The sequence below is a fragment of the Pezoporus flaviventris genome, unplaced genomic scaffold, assembly GCF_033815535.1.
Source record: "Pezoporus flaviventris isolate CSIRO_AGI_PZ_B2104156 unplaced genomic scaffold, CSIRO_AGI_Pfla_v1 ptg000237l, whole genome shotgun sequence".
In the NCBI taxonomy this organism is placed as follows: domain Eukaryota; kingdom Metazoa; phylum Chordata; class Aves; order Psittaciformes; family Psittacidae; genus Pezoporus; species Pezoporus flaviventris.
The window spans coordinates 185,750-200,202 of NW_026892784.1; the positions used below are offsets into that span (position 1 = coordinate 185,750).

General features: G+C 60.2%; 2 protein-coding genes across 2 annotated transcripts; one reads left to right on the top strand and one right to left on the bottom strand.

Moving 5' to 3' along the window:
• The first annotated feature begins 2,057 nt into the window (after nucleotides 1-2,057).
• On the top strand, nucleotides 2,058-4,879 carry TXNIP (thioredoxin interacting protein). Its single transcript, XM_061442660.1, has 8 exons — nucleotides 2,058-2,385; nucleotides 3,034-3,106; nucleotides 3,206-3,353; nucleotides 3,655-3,757; nucleotides 3,873-4,129; nucleotides 4,223-4,379; nucleotides 4,469-4,617; nucleotides 4,710-4,879. The coding sequence occupies exons 1-8, from the start codon at nucleotides 2,136-2,138 to the stop codon at nucleotides 4,743-4,745; spliced, it is 1,173 nt and encodes a 390-aa protein (XP_061298644.1). The 5' UTR covers nucleotides 2,058-2,135; the 3' UTR covers nucleotides 4,746-4,879.
• Nucleotides 4,880-12,717: 7,838 nt separating this feature from the next.
• Nucleotides 12,718-14,114, bottom strand: LOC133263041 (DNA-directed RNA polymerase III subunit RPC7-like). The gene is given in 10 exon segments (XM_061442661.1): nucleotides 12,718-12,767; nucleotides 12,770-12,803; nucleotides 12,926-13,039; nucleotides 13,126-13,199; nucleotides 13,326-13,382; nucleotides 13,538-13,606; nucleotides 13,694-13,757; nucleotides 13,759-13,824; nucleotides 13,908-13,921; nucleotides 13,924-14,114. Coding segments are annotated over 10 exon segments (645 nt in total). The 5' UTR covers nucleotides 14,027-14,114.
• Between the last annotated feature and the right edge of the window lie 339 nt (nucleotides 14,115-14,453).

Genomic DNA, 14,453 nt, shown 5'->3' on the forward strand with positions numbered 1-14,453 from the left:
GCCTAAGGCAGCATTCCCAGCCATGCCGGCAGGAACACTGGGACAAGGCTCTGGCTGTTCCCTTCATCCACCTTTGCTCACAATTAAGGTGGGGGGAGGATGCTCCAAGCAGCGTTCCCTGTGGGAAATAAGCTGAAAAGAGGGAAAATGCCTTAAAATAGCTTAGGAAACTCCCAAAAGCTGTTCCCTAGAATTCCCAGGGGCTTCTCTTCCAATGCCCTTGATGTGTTTGAAGGGGACACTTTGAAGTTTCCTTGTTTTCACAGTATAGAATTCCTCAGCTTTTCCAACCCCCTTGTCGAAGCCAGGGTGGGAAACGTGAAGCGTGTCCCTTAGGACATTATGGAGCGGGCAGGAATTGCCAGCTGGATAAGGGTTAGGAGAGCAAAGGGCAAGGGCTGATTGACAGCTAAAGAGAGGACCTGGGCTGTGGAACGTGCCTTTGACAGTGTCTTTGGCAAGCTGAGGCCTCCATCATCCTTTGACATTGCTGGAATGTGCTTTACTGTCCATGAGCAGAGCCAGGGGCTGGATATGGCTCCCATGGATAGACGGGCACCAAAGGAAACTGGAGAAGGAGAGCGTAAACACGGCTCCTATGGCGCAGATCCAAGCCGGGGGCTTTGGGATCAAATATCCCGGAGCTGGCAAGGCTGGGAAGCAGCGTTTCTCCTTGTTTTGCCAAATCAGAACAAATCCATTCTTCTTTAACCCAGCACGTTTTTCCTGGTGTGCAGTGGGATCCCATGGGATGAGATCGCTGGCACCAGGGAAAAGGTGCAGTTCTTCTATAATGGACCCTGTTGGGATCTGATTTGCTCCCAGAAAGGGAATTTGTCCTGTGGCTTGGCAGGAGAACAGTTTATACCCTGCACCTTATCAGTTTATGCTATCAGGTGTGAATTGACTCCGGGGAAGGACTCGATAGGGAGCAAGAAAAACAAGGAGCGTGCCAGGAACACAGGGACAAACAAGCTCCAGAGGACAATGGAGACAACGACGCACTAAACTCCGTCCCTTTCCCTCAGGCCGGGTGGGGAGGCCTCGGGAACCCCCGTTTTCCATTCTTGCTCCCAAACGCCCACTGTTTTCCCATTTCCTGAGCTGTTAAAGGATTAATGGCTTGGAAAACCAAGGGGCAAAAGAGCCCGCCCTTGCCCCGGAGGGATAACTGTGCAGGGAAATGAGCTGGGAAAGCACACTGGAGGGTTTCTTGGTGTTGAAAGGCTCCTCTGGGGACAATGCACTGTCCTGCCCCCCACTTCCCAGCTGGAAAACAGGGAGGGGGCTGCGCTGACCATGGGGTGTGGTGTTCGCCACCTCTTTTTCTCCTTCTTGAGGAGCAATACATCCACCCCACCGTGTTTTATACAGCACCGTGGATGGGGAGAGGCCTCTCCAAGGCGAGGTTTTGGTCCCCAACCCCAAATCCGCCTTTTTTAACCCCAAATAATGGGGGGGGGCGGGGCACACCCCGGGCTGAGGGGAGACCAAGGCGGAAGGTGGGAACACCAGGGGGGCGCTGGGGAAGGAGGGGGGGGGGAGCCCCCATTGGGCTGACGGCAGCCCCGGGACCGCTCCCAGTTCACCCAGTACCGGCCCGGGCTGGGAGCGGCTTCCCCCGCCCTCCTGCCTGGGAACATGACATCCTGTCCCCTGCTCCCCATTGGCCACCGCCGCCGGCAGTGCTCGCTCCCCATTGGTCCTCCGCGCTGTCACTCCGCCCCCTTCACCTTCTCCCCTCCTCCCTCCTCTCCGCTGAGCACGCTCCCCTCTTCTTCACACGCTGTCCACGCTCCGCACTCTGCGCTCTGATTGGCCGGCGGGCTTGTAAACAAGGCGGCCGCAGCCAATGGCGGCGCTGATCACGCGGGCAGCACGCCTGTCCACGCGCCCTCGCTGTGGCGCCGCTGGCATCCACAGGCGCGGGCGGAGGCGGGGCCGCGCGGCTGAGGCTATAAAAGGGCCGCGGCGGGCGGGGGCCGCGCTCAGAGCGCCCTGGAGCAGCGGAGGGAGCGCGCCTCGTGCGAGCTCGCGGACGGCGGAGCCGAGGGTTCGAGACCCCGTCGCGACCGAAAGCAACCGGTTTCCGGGCTCTTTTCCTCCTCAAGAGGCGAAAGCAGCTCCGCTCAGCCATGGTGATGTTCAAGAAGGTGAAGACCTTCGTGATGACCTTCAGTGAGCCGGAGAAGATCTACTGCAGCGGGGAGAAGGTGGTGGGACGGATACTGGTGGAGGTGGCCGAGGTCACTCGCGTCAACGCCGTCAAGGTGCTGGCCTGCGGGGTGGCCAAAGTGAACTGGACCAAAGGGCCCCAGCAGTGCAGGCAGGAGATGGAGTACTTGCGCTTCGAGGATGTCCTGAGCCTGGAGGAGCAGCCCACTGGTGAGGAGATGGGGCTGGGAGGTGGGGAGGGAAGGGCTGGAAGGGGTTTTTCCTGGTTGGGAGGTTGAGCAGTCATGGGTGAGTTGTGCTGGGCAGGCTGAGTGGGGTTGGATGGTGGTGGAGTCCTAAGAGGAATAAGGATGTTCATTGAAACTTGTGCAACAAAAGGGCTTGGCTAAGACAGGCTCAAAGTTGGAAAGCTGGGGGCTAAAACTAAAGCGTAGAGAAACCACTGAGTGTTGTGGGGCTCAGGGAACAGGCGCAGAGTTGGCCTCGGCTGGGGAGCCTCACCCAAGGGCCAGAGTCTCTTCCTCTGGGCATGGAGAGCTCCTTCTGCAGTGCTCCCATTGGGAAGGCACGAGCGAGGGACGTGACCAAGTGTCCCACGAGATAACGGGGGTGACGTGAAGTCTTGGCAATAGAGAGCAGTGGGAACAGGGTGTTGGCTGCAGCCCATAGGGAAGTGGTGTCCCAGCCTTGGGCAGGGATGTTGTAAGCAGTGAGGAGACAGGGCTGTCCTGGGGGCAGGTGGAGGCAGCTCTTGGCCAACAGCTTCCCTTGCTCCTCCCCTGTGTGAGCAGAGCTGAGGGGAGCACTGAGGAATGAAACTGGTCCTTCTCACACTTCTCTTCCCCTTTTCTTTCCCAGATGGGGATGGCTCCGTGATCCTGAGACCTGGCAACAAATATGAGTACAAGTTTGGATTCGAGCTTCCCCAGGGGTAAGTCTTTGATGGAACCCTGCTTCCTAAAATGGGATGGGGATGGAGAAGAAGCTTCCTGTTGCCTTAGCTGTGCCTGACAAGCCTCTCTTTCCACAGTCCCCTGGGCACCACCTTCAAGGGGAAGTATGGCTGTGTGGATTACTGGGTCAAGGCTTTCCTGGAGCGCCCATCCTATCCCACTCAAGAGATCAAGAAGCGCTTCGAAGTGATGGACCCAGTCGATGTGAACACCCCAGAGCTTCTGGTAAGTGCTGGCTGTCTCCAGGCATCCCAGGGAGAGGAGCCTTCGGGCAGGGTCGCTCCGACCTCTAGCATTAAGGCTCCTCTAATGGGCTTTGTTGCTGAGTGGAGATTAAATACTTAGTTCTTAAGAAGCTTTCGTTGCTACTAGCAATGTACACCAGGGTGGATAAAGGGAAGCACTTGTTTCACTGCGAGACACTCAAACCTCATGGGGAATTGGAAGCTTTGCTTGGAAAACCCAGAGGAGCAGGATGGGAATGGCGGATGGGTTCCACCTGGGTAATGATCTCTCTCCTCCACAGTCTCCAGTTGCTGCCAAGAAGGAGAAGAAGGTGTCGTGCATGTTCATCCCCGATGGGCGTGTGTCTGTCAGTGCTCAGATCGACAGGAAGGGGTTTTGTGACGGTAAGAGCCTCTTGCAGCAGGGGAACAAGCAGAGCTGGGTGGAGGAGATACTGAAAGTGGACATCCCGCAAGGAAAAGGCTCCAGTCTTAACACCCAGTGTGGTTCCTTCCCCAGGCGATGACATCTGCATCAACGCCGACTTCGAGAACACATGCTCGCGCATCGTGGTGCCCAAGGCAGCCATCATAGCCAAGCACACCTACCTGGCCAACGGACAGACCAAGGTCTTCACCCAGAAGCTCTCCTGTGTCCGGGGCAACCACATCATCTCAGGCATGTCCGAGTCCTGGCGAGGCAAAACTATCAGAGTGAAAAAGCTCAAACCTTCCATATTGGGCTGCAACATCCTGCGTGTGGAGTACTTCCTGCAGGTGAGCACCGCGGGACCCTGCTTGTTTTGGGGGTGAAGCCTGCTTGTTGTTGGAGCCCAACATCCCTTACATCTCCTGGTCTCACCCTCACAGATCTACGTAAGCGTCCCGGGCTCCAAGAAGATCATCCTGGAGCTGCCCCTGGTCATCGGCAGCCGCTCGGGCATTGGCAGCCGCAGCTCCAGCATGGCCAGTCAGGCCAGCTCCGAGATGAGCTGGGTGAACCTGAACCTTCCCGATGCTCCTGAAGGTGAGTGCTGAACCCCACAGCTCGGGGTTGGGGGGCTCAGGGGTGCTGGGGGTGCAGCAGTGAGCTCATGGCTCCCTCCATCCCTGCAGCACCTCCGTGCTACCTGGACATTGTCCCTGAGGACCATCGCCTGGAGAGTCCCACCACACCGCTGCTGGATGACACCGACAGCTTCGACAGCCCCATCTTCATGTACGCACCCGAGTTCAAGTTCATGCCACCACCCACCTATACGGAGGTGAGCGGGGTGAAGACAATGGGATGGTGTTTCCCATTGGGATGAAATAGATCCCTTGGGATCTACAGAGCCTGCTCCCTTTCCTCCCTTAGGTGGATCCCTGCATCGCCAACAACAATGTGCAGTGAGGTGAGAGTGACTCTTCCTGCTTTTTCCGGACTGCCGCTGGCCGCCACGCGGTCCCAGGGCCCTGCCCCGGGCAGTGGGCATGGAGGAGGTGCTGCAGCGTCCTTCCGAGCCTGGGTGTTCCCTCGGGACCTCGCCTTGCTGCCGGAATCCTGCGGAAAAACCAGTCCCAAACTCCTGAGGTGCTTCCCTGGAAATGGGGGAGCCTCGAGGTGGAGGTTGCAGAGCCAGGGGGGAGAAGAGGCAGATCCAACCCAAAGAGACTTGATTCCAAAGCAAAACCAAGCCAGGGACGCTGTCCATAGGGATATAGCGCTGCCTCTGATCCAATTTGGTCCACCATCCTCAGGGACCTCGGTGCTGTGCCGGGATGTGCCATGAGCATAGTTGGTTGTTGGTCTTGAGCGTTGTTGCTGCTGCCACAATAGAGAGGCCACGATGGAGGGAGGCCTCCTGTGGAGGCCGAGTTGTTCCCGAGTGCTGGAACCAAACTCCATCGGCTCTTCCCTGGGAAAGGAAGAGCTCTGGAATCTGGAATGCCTCCAGTGTTGGCCATATGGCAGCAAGTTCTTTTTGTACTTGTTTTGTAGTTAGTTGGGGTGGGGGGGGGGAAGGGGCTCTTTTGTACCACTGACACCGTGTGCCCCCGTGGGGTGACGTTTGTAATAAAGATCCAATGCGATTGTCAGGCTCTGGAGTCATGGAATGGGTGGGGTGGGAATGGCCCTTTACAGCTCATCTGCAGCCACGGGCAGGGACCCCTTCCACCGGAGCAGGATGCTCCAACCCCTGTGTCCAACCTGGTCTTGAGCACTGCCAGGGATGGGGCAGCCACAGCTTCTCTGGGCACCCTGTGCCAGCGCCTCAGCACCCTCCCAGGGAAGAGCTTCTGCCTCAGAGCTCAGCTCAGTCTCCCATCGGGCAGGTTCAAGCCATTCCCCTTGGCCTGTCCCTGCATCCCTTGTCCCAAGCCCCTCTCCAGGTTTCCTGCAGCCCCTTCAGGCACTGGAGCTGCTCTAAGGTCTCCCGTTCAGGAGCCTTCTCTTCTCCAGGCTGCCCCAGCCTGGCTCCATGGCAGAGCTGCTCCAGCCCTCGCAGCAGCTCTGGGGCCTCCTCTGTCACCCCAGAGCTGGAGGCAGCGGTTGTGGGGTGGGGGGGTTATCCCGATGCCCCTCAAAGGAGCGGTTTTCTCACCCCAGGATCCGCAGCTCCCGCTCCCCCCGCGCTGTTTTCCGGGGGATGTGGGTGAAAGTTGACGCTGGTTCGAGGAACGGGACCGGGAGAGGAAAAACAGCCTCGACCTTGGCTCCGCTCCTCACCCCTGCCCCACTTGGAGCCTGCCCCGGGCCCAGCTCCACGGCGCCGGCTCCCACCGGGCCTCAGTTTCCCCAGCACTTATCTCCCTGCAGGGCTCCGTGAGCTCTTATCTCTGCCGTGCCAGCCCGAGCACACGAGCACATCCCCACGGCTCCATCCGGGCCTCAGTTTCCCTCCCTGGTGTCGTGGTGCCCATTGCTCCAAGACCATGGCACCCGTTGCTCTGTCTCCTTGTGTGCCTCAGTTTCCCTCCCCAGGGGCACAGCACCCATTGCTCCAGCTTCCTTCGTGCCTCAGTTTCCCTCCCTGGGGTCCTGGTATCCATTACTCCAGTGCCGTAACACCAATTGCTCCAGCTCCTTCCGTGCCTCAGTTTCCTTCCGTGGGGTCATGGCACGCATTGCTCCAAGACCATGGCACCCATTGGTCTGTCTCCTTGTGTGCCTCAGTTTCCCTTTCCAGGGGCACAGCACCCATTGCTCTGGAACCACAGCACCCATTGCTCTAGCTCCCTTTGTGCCTCAGTTTCCCTTCCCGGGGTCATGGTACCCATTGCTCCAGGGCCATGGCTCCCAAGGCTCTAGATCCCTCCGTGCCTCAGTTTTCTTCCCTGGGGTCATGGCACCCCTTGATCCAAGACCATGACACCCATTGCTCTTTCTCCTTGTGTGCCTCAGTTTCCCTCCCCAGGGGCACAGCACCCATTGTTCCAGCTCCTTCTTGCCTCAGTTTCCCTTCCTGGGGTCATGGCAGCCATTGTTGCAAGACCATGGCACCCATTGCCTTCATTCATGCCTCAGTTTCCCTCCCTGAGATCATAGCACCCATTGTTCCAAGACAGTGTCTCCCACTGCTTCAGGGCCATGGCAGCCACTGCTCCAGCTCTCTCTGTGCCTCAGCTTCCCTTCCTGGGGCCATGGCTCCCATCGCTCCATGGCATGGCTCACATGGCTCCAGCTCCCTTCCTGCCCCAGTTTCCCTCCCCAGGGGCTCAGCACCCATTCACTGCTCTGGAAGCTCAGCACCCATCGCTCCAGCTCTCTCTGTGCCTCAGTTTCCCTCCCCAGGGGCTCAGCACCCATTCACTGCTCCGGAAGCTCAGCACCCATCGCTCCAGCTCTTTCTGTTCCTCAGTTTCCCTCCCCAGGGGCTCAGCACCCATTCACTGCTCTGGAAGCTCAGCACCCATCGCTCCAGCTCCCTTCCTGCCTCAGTTTCCCTCCCCAGGGGCTCAGCACCCATTCACTGCTCCGGAAGCTCAGCACCCATCGCTCCAGCTCTTTCTGTTCCTCAGTTTCCCTCCCCAGGGGCTCAGCACCCATCGCTCCAGCTCCCTTCCTGCCTCAGTTTCCCTCCCCAGGGGCTCAGCACCCATCTCTCCAGCTCTCTCTGTGCCTCAGTTTCCCTCCCCAGGGGCTCAGCACCCATTCACTGCTCTGGAAGCTCAGCACCCATCGCTCCAGCTCCCTCTGTTCCTCAGTTTCCCTCCCCAGGGGCTCAGCACCCATTCACTGCTCTGGAAGCTCAGCACCCATCGCTCCAGCTCTCTCTTGTGCCTCAGTTCCCTCCCCAGGGGCTCAGCACCCATTCACTGCTCTGGAAGCTCAGCACCCATCGCTCCAGCTCCCTTCCTGCCTCAGTTTCCCTCCCCAGGAGTACAGCACCCATCGCTCCAGCTCCCTTCCTGCCTCAGTTTCCCTCCCCAGGGGCTCAGCACCCATTCACTGCTCCGGAAGCTCAGCACCCATCGCTCCAGCTCTTTCTGTTCCTCAGTTTCCCTCCCCAGGGGCTCAGCACCCATCGCTCCAGCTCTCTCTGTGCCTCAGTTTCCCTCCCCAGGGGCTCAGCACCCATTCACTGCTCTGGAAGCTCAGCACCCATCGCTCCAGCTCCCTTCCTGCCTCAGTTTCCCTCCCCAGGGGCTCAGCACCCATTCACTGCTCCGGAAGCTCAGCACCCATCGCTCCAGCTCCCTTCCTGCCTCAGTTTCCCTCCCCAGGGGCTCAGCACCCATTCACTGCTCCGGAAGCTCAGCACCCATCGCTCCAGCTCTTTCTGTTCCTCAGTTTCCCTCCCCAGGGGCTCAGCACCCATTCACTGCTCTGGAAGCTCAGCACCCATCGCTCCAGCTCTCTCTGTGCCTCAGTTTCCCTCCCCAGGGGCTCAGCACCCATTCACTGCTCTGGAAGCTCAGCACCCATCGCTCCAGCTCTTTCTGTTCCTCAGTTTCCCTCCCCAGGGGCTCAGCACCCATCGCTCCAGCTCCCTTCCTGCCTCAGTTTCCCTCCCCAGGGGCTCAGCACCCATTCACTGCTCCGGAAGCTCAGCACCCATCGCTCCAGCTCTTTCTGTTCCTCAGTTTCCCTCCCCAGGGGCTCAGCACCCATCGCTCCAGCTCTCTCTGTGCCTCAGTTTCCCTCCCCAGGGGCTCAGCACCCATTCACTGCTCTGGAAGCTCAGCACCCATCGCTCCAGCTCCCTTCCTGCCTCAGTTTCCCTCCCCAGGGGCTCAGCACCCATTCACTGCTCTGGAAGCTCAGCACCCATCGCTCCAGCTCCCTTCCTGCCTCAGTTTCCCTCCCCAGGGGCTCAGCACCCATTCACTGCTCTGGAAGCTCAGCACCCATCGCTCCAGCTCCCTCTGTTCCTCAGTTTCCCTCCCCAGGGGCTCAGCACCCATTCACTGCTCTGGAAGCTCAGCACCCATCGCTCCAGCTCTTTCTGTTCCTCAGTTTCCCTCCCCAGGGGCTCAGCACCCATTCACTGCTCTGGAAGCTCAGCACCCCTCACTCCAGCTCTTTCTGTTCCTCAGTTTCCCTCCCCAGGGGCTCAGCACCCATTCACTGCTCCGGAAGCTCAGCACCCATCGCTCCAGCTCTTTCTGTTCCTCAGTTTCCCTCCCCAGGGGCTCAGCACCCATCGCTCCAGCTCTCTCTGTGCCTCAGTTTCCCTCCCCAGGGGCTCAGCACCCATTCACTGCTCTGGAAGCTCAGCACCCATCGCTCCAGCTCTCTCTGTCCCTCAGTTTCCCTCCCCAGGGGCTCAGCACCCATTCACTGCTCTGGAAGCTCAGCACCCATCGCTCCAGCTCCCTCTGTTCCTCAGTTTCCCTCCCCAGGGGCTCAGCACCCATTCACTGCTCCGGAAGCTCAGCACCCATCGCTCCAGCTCCCTTCCTGCCTCAGTTTCCCTCCCCAGGGGCTCAGCACCCATTCACTGCTCTGGAAGCTCAGCACCCATCGCTCCAGCTCCCTCTGTTCCTCAGTTTCCCTCCCCAGGGGCTCAGCACCCATTCACTGCTCTGGAAGCTCAGCACCCCTCACTCCAGCTCTTTCTGTTCCTCAGTTTCCCTCCCCAGGGGCTCAGCACCCATTCACTGCTCTGGAAGCTCAGCACCCCTCACTCCAGCTCTTTCTGTTCCTCAGTTTCCCTCCCCAGGGGCTCAGCACCCATTCACTGCTCTGGAAGCTCAGCACCCCTCACTCCAGCTCTTTCTGTTCCTCAGTTTCCCTCCCCAGGGGCTCAGCACCCATTCACTGCTCCGGAAGCTCAGCACCCATCGCTCCAGCTCCCTCTGTGCCTCAGTTTCCCTCCCCAGGACCACGGCTCCATCACTCCAGGACCACGGCTCCCGTTCCTCCGGCTCTGCCCGTGCCACGGCCGTGCCCCCCCCGCGCTCCCGGGCTCAGCTCCAAGTGGGTGAAAGGTTGCTCCTGCTCCAGGCCAAGTATGGGCAGGAAGAGCCGGGCCCAGGGGTGGTGGCGGCGCGAGGGGGCCACGGCCACCGGGACCCCGACACGGACCCGCACCCCCCAGGAAGGTGTCACCCCCAGTGTGATGTCCCCAATGTGATCCCCCGAATGTGATCCCCCCCAATGTGATCCCCCGAATGTGATCCCCCGAATGTGATATCCCCAATATGATGTCCCCAATGTGATCCCCTGAATGTGATCCCCCCCAATGTGATCCCCCGAATGTGATCCCCCCCAATGTGATCCCCCCCAATGTGATCCCCCGAATGTGATCCCCCCAATGTGATCCCCCCCAATGTGATCTCCCAAATGTGATCCCCCCCAATGTGATCCCCCGAATGTGATCCCCCCCAATGTGATCCCCCGAATGTGATCCCCCGAATGTGATATCCCCAATATGATGTCCCCAATGTGATCCCCCGAATGTGATCCCCCCCAATGTGATCCCCCGAATGTGATCCCCCCCAATGTGATCCCCCCCAATGTGATCCCCCGAATGTGATCCCCCCAATGTGATCCCCCCCAATGTGATCCCCCGAATGTGATCCCCCCCAATGTGATCCCCCAAATGTGATCCCCCGAATGTGATCCCCCCAAATGTGATCCCCCGAATGTGATCCCCCCAATGTGATATCCCCAATATGATGTCCCCAATGTGATCCCTCCAATGTGATGTCCCCCAGTGTGATTCCCCAAAATGTGACATCCCCCCAATGTGATGTCCCCCTAATCTGATTCCCCCCAATGTGATCCCCCAATGTGATGTCCCAGTGTGATCCCCCCAATGTGATGTCCCCCTAATCTGATCCCCCCCAATGTGATCCTCCCGATGTGATCCCCCAATGTGATGTCCCCTGAATCTGATCCTCCCCAATGTGATGTCCCCCAATGTGATGTCCCCAATGTGATGTCCCCAATGTGATGTCCCCAATGTGATGTTCCCCAGTGTGATCCCCCCAATGTGATGTCCCCCCAATATGATCCCCCCAATGTGATGTTCCCCAGTGTGATCCCCCCAATGTGATGTCCCCCCAACCTGATCCCCCCAATGTGATGTCCCCAATGTGATGTTCCCCAATGTGATGTCCCCCCAACCTGATCCCCCCAATCTGATCCCCCAGTGTGATGTCCCCCAATATGATCCCCCCAATGTGATCCCCCCAGTGTGATGTCCCCCCAATATGATCCCCCCAATATGATCCCCCCAATGTTATGTTCCCCAGTGTGATCCCCCCAATGTGATCCCCCCAATGTGATGTCCCCCAATCTGATCCCTTCAATGTGATCCCCCAATGTGATGTTCCCCAGTGTGATCCCCCAAATGTGATGTCCCCGCAGTGTGATCCCCCCAGTCTGATCCCCCCCATGTGATCCTCCCAATACGATCCCCCCAATGTGATTCCCCAATGTGATGTTCCCCAGTGTGATCCCCCCAGTGTGATGTCCCTCCAACCTGATCCCCCCCAATCTGATCCCCAATGTGATCCCCCAATGTGATCCTCCCAATACGATCCTCCCCAATGTGATCCCCCAATGTGATGTTCCCCAGTGTGATCCCCCCAGTGTGATGTCCCTCCAACCTGATCCCCCCCAATCTGATCCCCAATGTGATCCCCCCAATGTGATGCTCCCCCCGTGTGCCGTCCCCCCCAGTGCAATGTCCCTCAATGCGGTGTCCCCTTTGCATTGTGTGTCCCCCCCCCCGCCTGTCCCAGCCCCTGGCATTGGGCCTGTCCTGGCTCCGGCCGCACTTCCCAACCACTCCATTTGCTTCCAACTCGGCCAAGGTCCCCGGGACAAAGAGGTCCCGAGGAGACACCGGGGGGGGAGGAATTGATCGCCCCCCCCCCCAACCCCTTTCCCCATGGGATTGAGGGCAGCTCCCCCCAGCCCCGATTCCCCTCTTCCCAGGGCTTTTCCAGCTGCTTTTATTCCTGGGGATGGGGCTGGTCCCGGGGGGAACAGGATGGGGTTGGGATGGGGCTGAGGGATGGGAATGGGAACAAACCTTGGATTTATGGAGCTGTTCCTTCCTCTGGGTGTGTGAGTGAGAACGGGCCATAAACAAGAACCCGCGGGGGGGGGGCGCGCACATGAGCCCACGTGAGCGGCTCCTCCTTGTCCCAGCCTTGTCCTCCCCGTCGGCACAAACAACTTCCCCTTTCCCCGTCCAAATCCCTTCACCCCCACACAATACTCCCCTTTCCCCCCCAAATCCTCCTTTTCCCTCCAAAATCCTCCTCCCCCCATCCCCTTTCCCACACAAATCACCTTTCCTCCCCAAAATAACCCCTTCCCCCCCCCCTTCACTGCCATGAGCTGGGCAGGGGTCTGGGTGAGCCCACTTTGGGGTTGGGGGTGACAAGGGACGTGTGGGACCCCAGAGACATGCGGGGTTGGGAAGGGGAGCACAAACGCCGCTTCCTCCCCAGCTTTGGTCTCTGGGGGGGCTGGTCCTGCCCCCGCTGGGCTGGAGCTCAGAACCATAGGGGTTCACGGAGAGGGGGATACTGGGGTGTGTTCCCCACCAGACCTGGGACAGGCAAAGATGAGCCAGAAATAGAGAAATTTACTTTAATCCACCCAAAATGAGTTTAAAAAATCACAAGTATTAAAAAGCTGCTTCAAAAAGGGGGGGAGTTTGTGAGACCCCCCCATCCTTAATACCACTTCCCAAGGACAATCCCACCCGCCCCCAGCTTGGGGACAAGGCTGCAGGGGATCGGGACTCCCCCCCCCCCCAAGCTGGGGGGCAATAGGGGGGCCCCATGAGCTGCCAACACCGGGTGTGGCCCCCCCCGCCATCCCTGGAGCACGAGTGCCCCCTGGCGGCTGGAGGTGGTGGTGATGGGAGGGGTGACAGAAGACACCCCAATGTCCTGGGGGACCCCAGTGTCCGGGGGGGTCAGTAGACGGCCTCGTCCATGTTGTCATCGCTGTCAGCACCAAAGTCCTCCCATTGTCGAAGTAGGACATGATGTAGTCGGTCTCCTAAGGGGGACATGGTAGGGTCAGGGGGAAACACGGGAGTCCTGGGACCCCCTCACCCCACCATGGCCACGGCCATCACACCAATGAGGTTCTACTGCCCATCCCCCTGGGCCCCACCTCACCTCTTCGTGTTCTTCCTCATCGTACTCCTCTTCCTCCTCCTCCTTCCCTTCCTCTTCCTCTTCCTTCTCCTCTTCCTCCTCCGATGTCACCTCCTCCTCCCTTCTTCTCAGACTCTGGGGGGGGTCCCACAGCGTTATGGGGCACCCCAAACCCCCCCGGTGTGGGGAACCCTCCGCTCCCCACCATTCACCACTGCTACCTCCAGCTTCTTTATGGCCTCCTCCTTGTCGAGCGCCACCCGCTGCTTGCACTTGGGAACGAGGATGGTGGCTCCTACGGGATGGGGGGGCAAAGGGGAGCGGTGCCTGATGGGGACATGGGGAGACATAGGGGGACACGGGAGGGCATGGAGGAGGACATGGGGAGGACACGGTGGGGGGGACATAGGGCGACACTCACGGTTCTTCCGTAGCCGTCGCACCCGGATCTTCAGCTCTTGTGGCAGCCGCCTCCAGTCTGTGGGGCAGAGCAAGGGGATGGGGACCCCCAGGTCCCTTGTCCCCCAAACACACCCTCTGTCACCCTTCACCCCCCAGGCCCTCTCTTCCCCCCCCCCCCCCCCCAGGTCCCTCTACCCGGTTGTGTCCCCCCAAACCCCCCCGTGCCCCCACCTGGGTTCCAGTCAATGGCGCTGTCAACGGGGCTGGAGATCTGGTACTTGTCCGAGTAGCGCTCGATATCTGGGGGGTCCCAGAGCAGGATGGGGGGAGTCAGTGGGGTGCTCCCTGCAGGCTGGGACCCTCCGCCCCCCTCCCCCCCCCCGGTACCCTCCGGGGTGCCCCCCGGCTTTACGAAGTAGGGGAGGTTTCCTCATGGCCCCCTCAGCTCCTGCCTTCAGCGCTAACATGTACTCGCCCTCCTCGCCCCCCGGCAGTGGGGCCGCGCGGTGCTCCAGGGGCTGGGGGAGGATCAGGGCACTGAGCACACCCGGGCTCAGCCCCTCCCAAGGGACCAAGACCGTGCCCGTCCCCAGGAACTCACCGGGAAGAGGGGGAGGGCTGGAGCGTGGGGGGGGGCAGCGCCTCCCCCTTCCCGATGCCCACGGCCTCCACGTTGAACGTCATCTGCCCCCGGCCCCGGCCGCGGCCCCGGCCCGCCATGGCTGGGGGGGCGCGGGGGGCGCTGGGGGAAGAGGCGGGGATTGAAGGGGGGAGATGGGGCAGCCCCCCCTGAGCTGAAGGAGGACCCCGGGGGGCATGGGGGGCAGCGGGGTCGGAAGGGACGGGGGGGGAGGGGGAGAGACACGAGGAACCCCCCCCCCCAAATCCGATCCCGGTACGGGTCCCGGTCCTCACCTCGCGCATGCGCAGCGCTCCACGTGTGTCCGGTGTCGCCGGAGCAACGCAACGTTGCGAAAGGGCCGCGCTGATTTGCGGATGGAAAAGCCAATCAGAGGGGAGGAGGCGGGAAAAGGGCGGGCTAAGGGAGGAGAATGAAGGCATGAATGGGGCAGGGGGGGCTGATGGGGCAGTGAGGGCCACAGTGCTGGGGGCCAGGGACCGGCCCCAGGGCAAGCGGGGTGGGAAA

Coding starts and splice junctions, on each gene's coding strand:
- TXNIP (XM_061442660.1), top strand. CDS start 2,136: ATGGTGATGTTCAAGAAGGTGAAGACCTTCGTGATGACCTTCAGTGAG. Junction 3,107..3,205: donor GGATTCGAGCTTCCCCAGGG/GTAAGTCTTTGA, acceptor CTCTTTCCACAG/TCCCCTGGGCACCACCTTCA. Junction 4,380..4,468: donor CCTTCCCGATGCTCCTGAAG/GTGAGTGCTGAA, acceptor CCATCCCTGCAG/CACCTCCGTGCTACCTGGAC.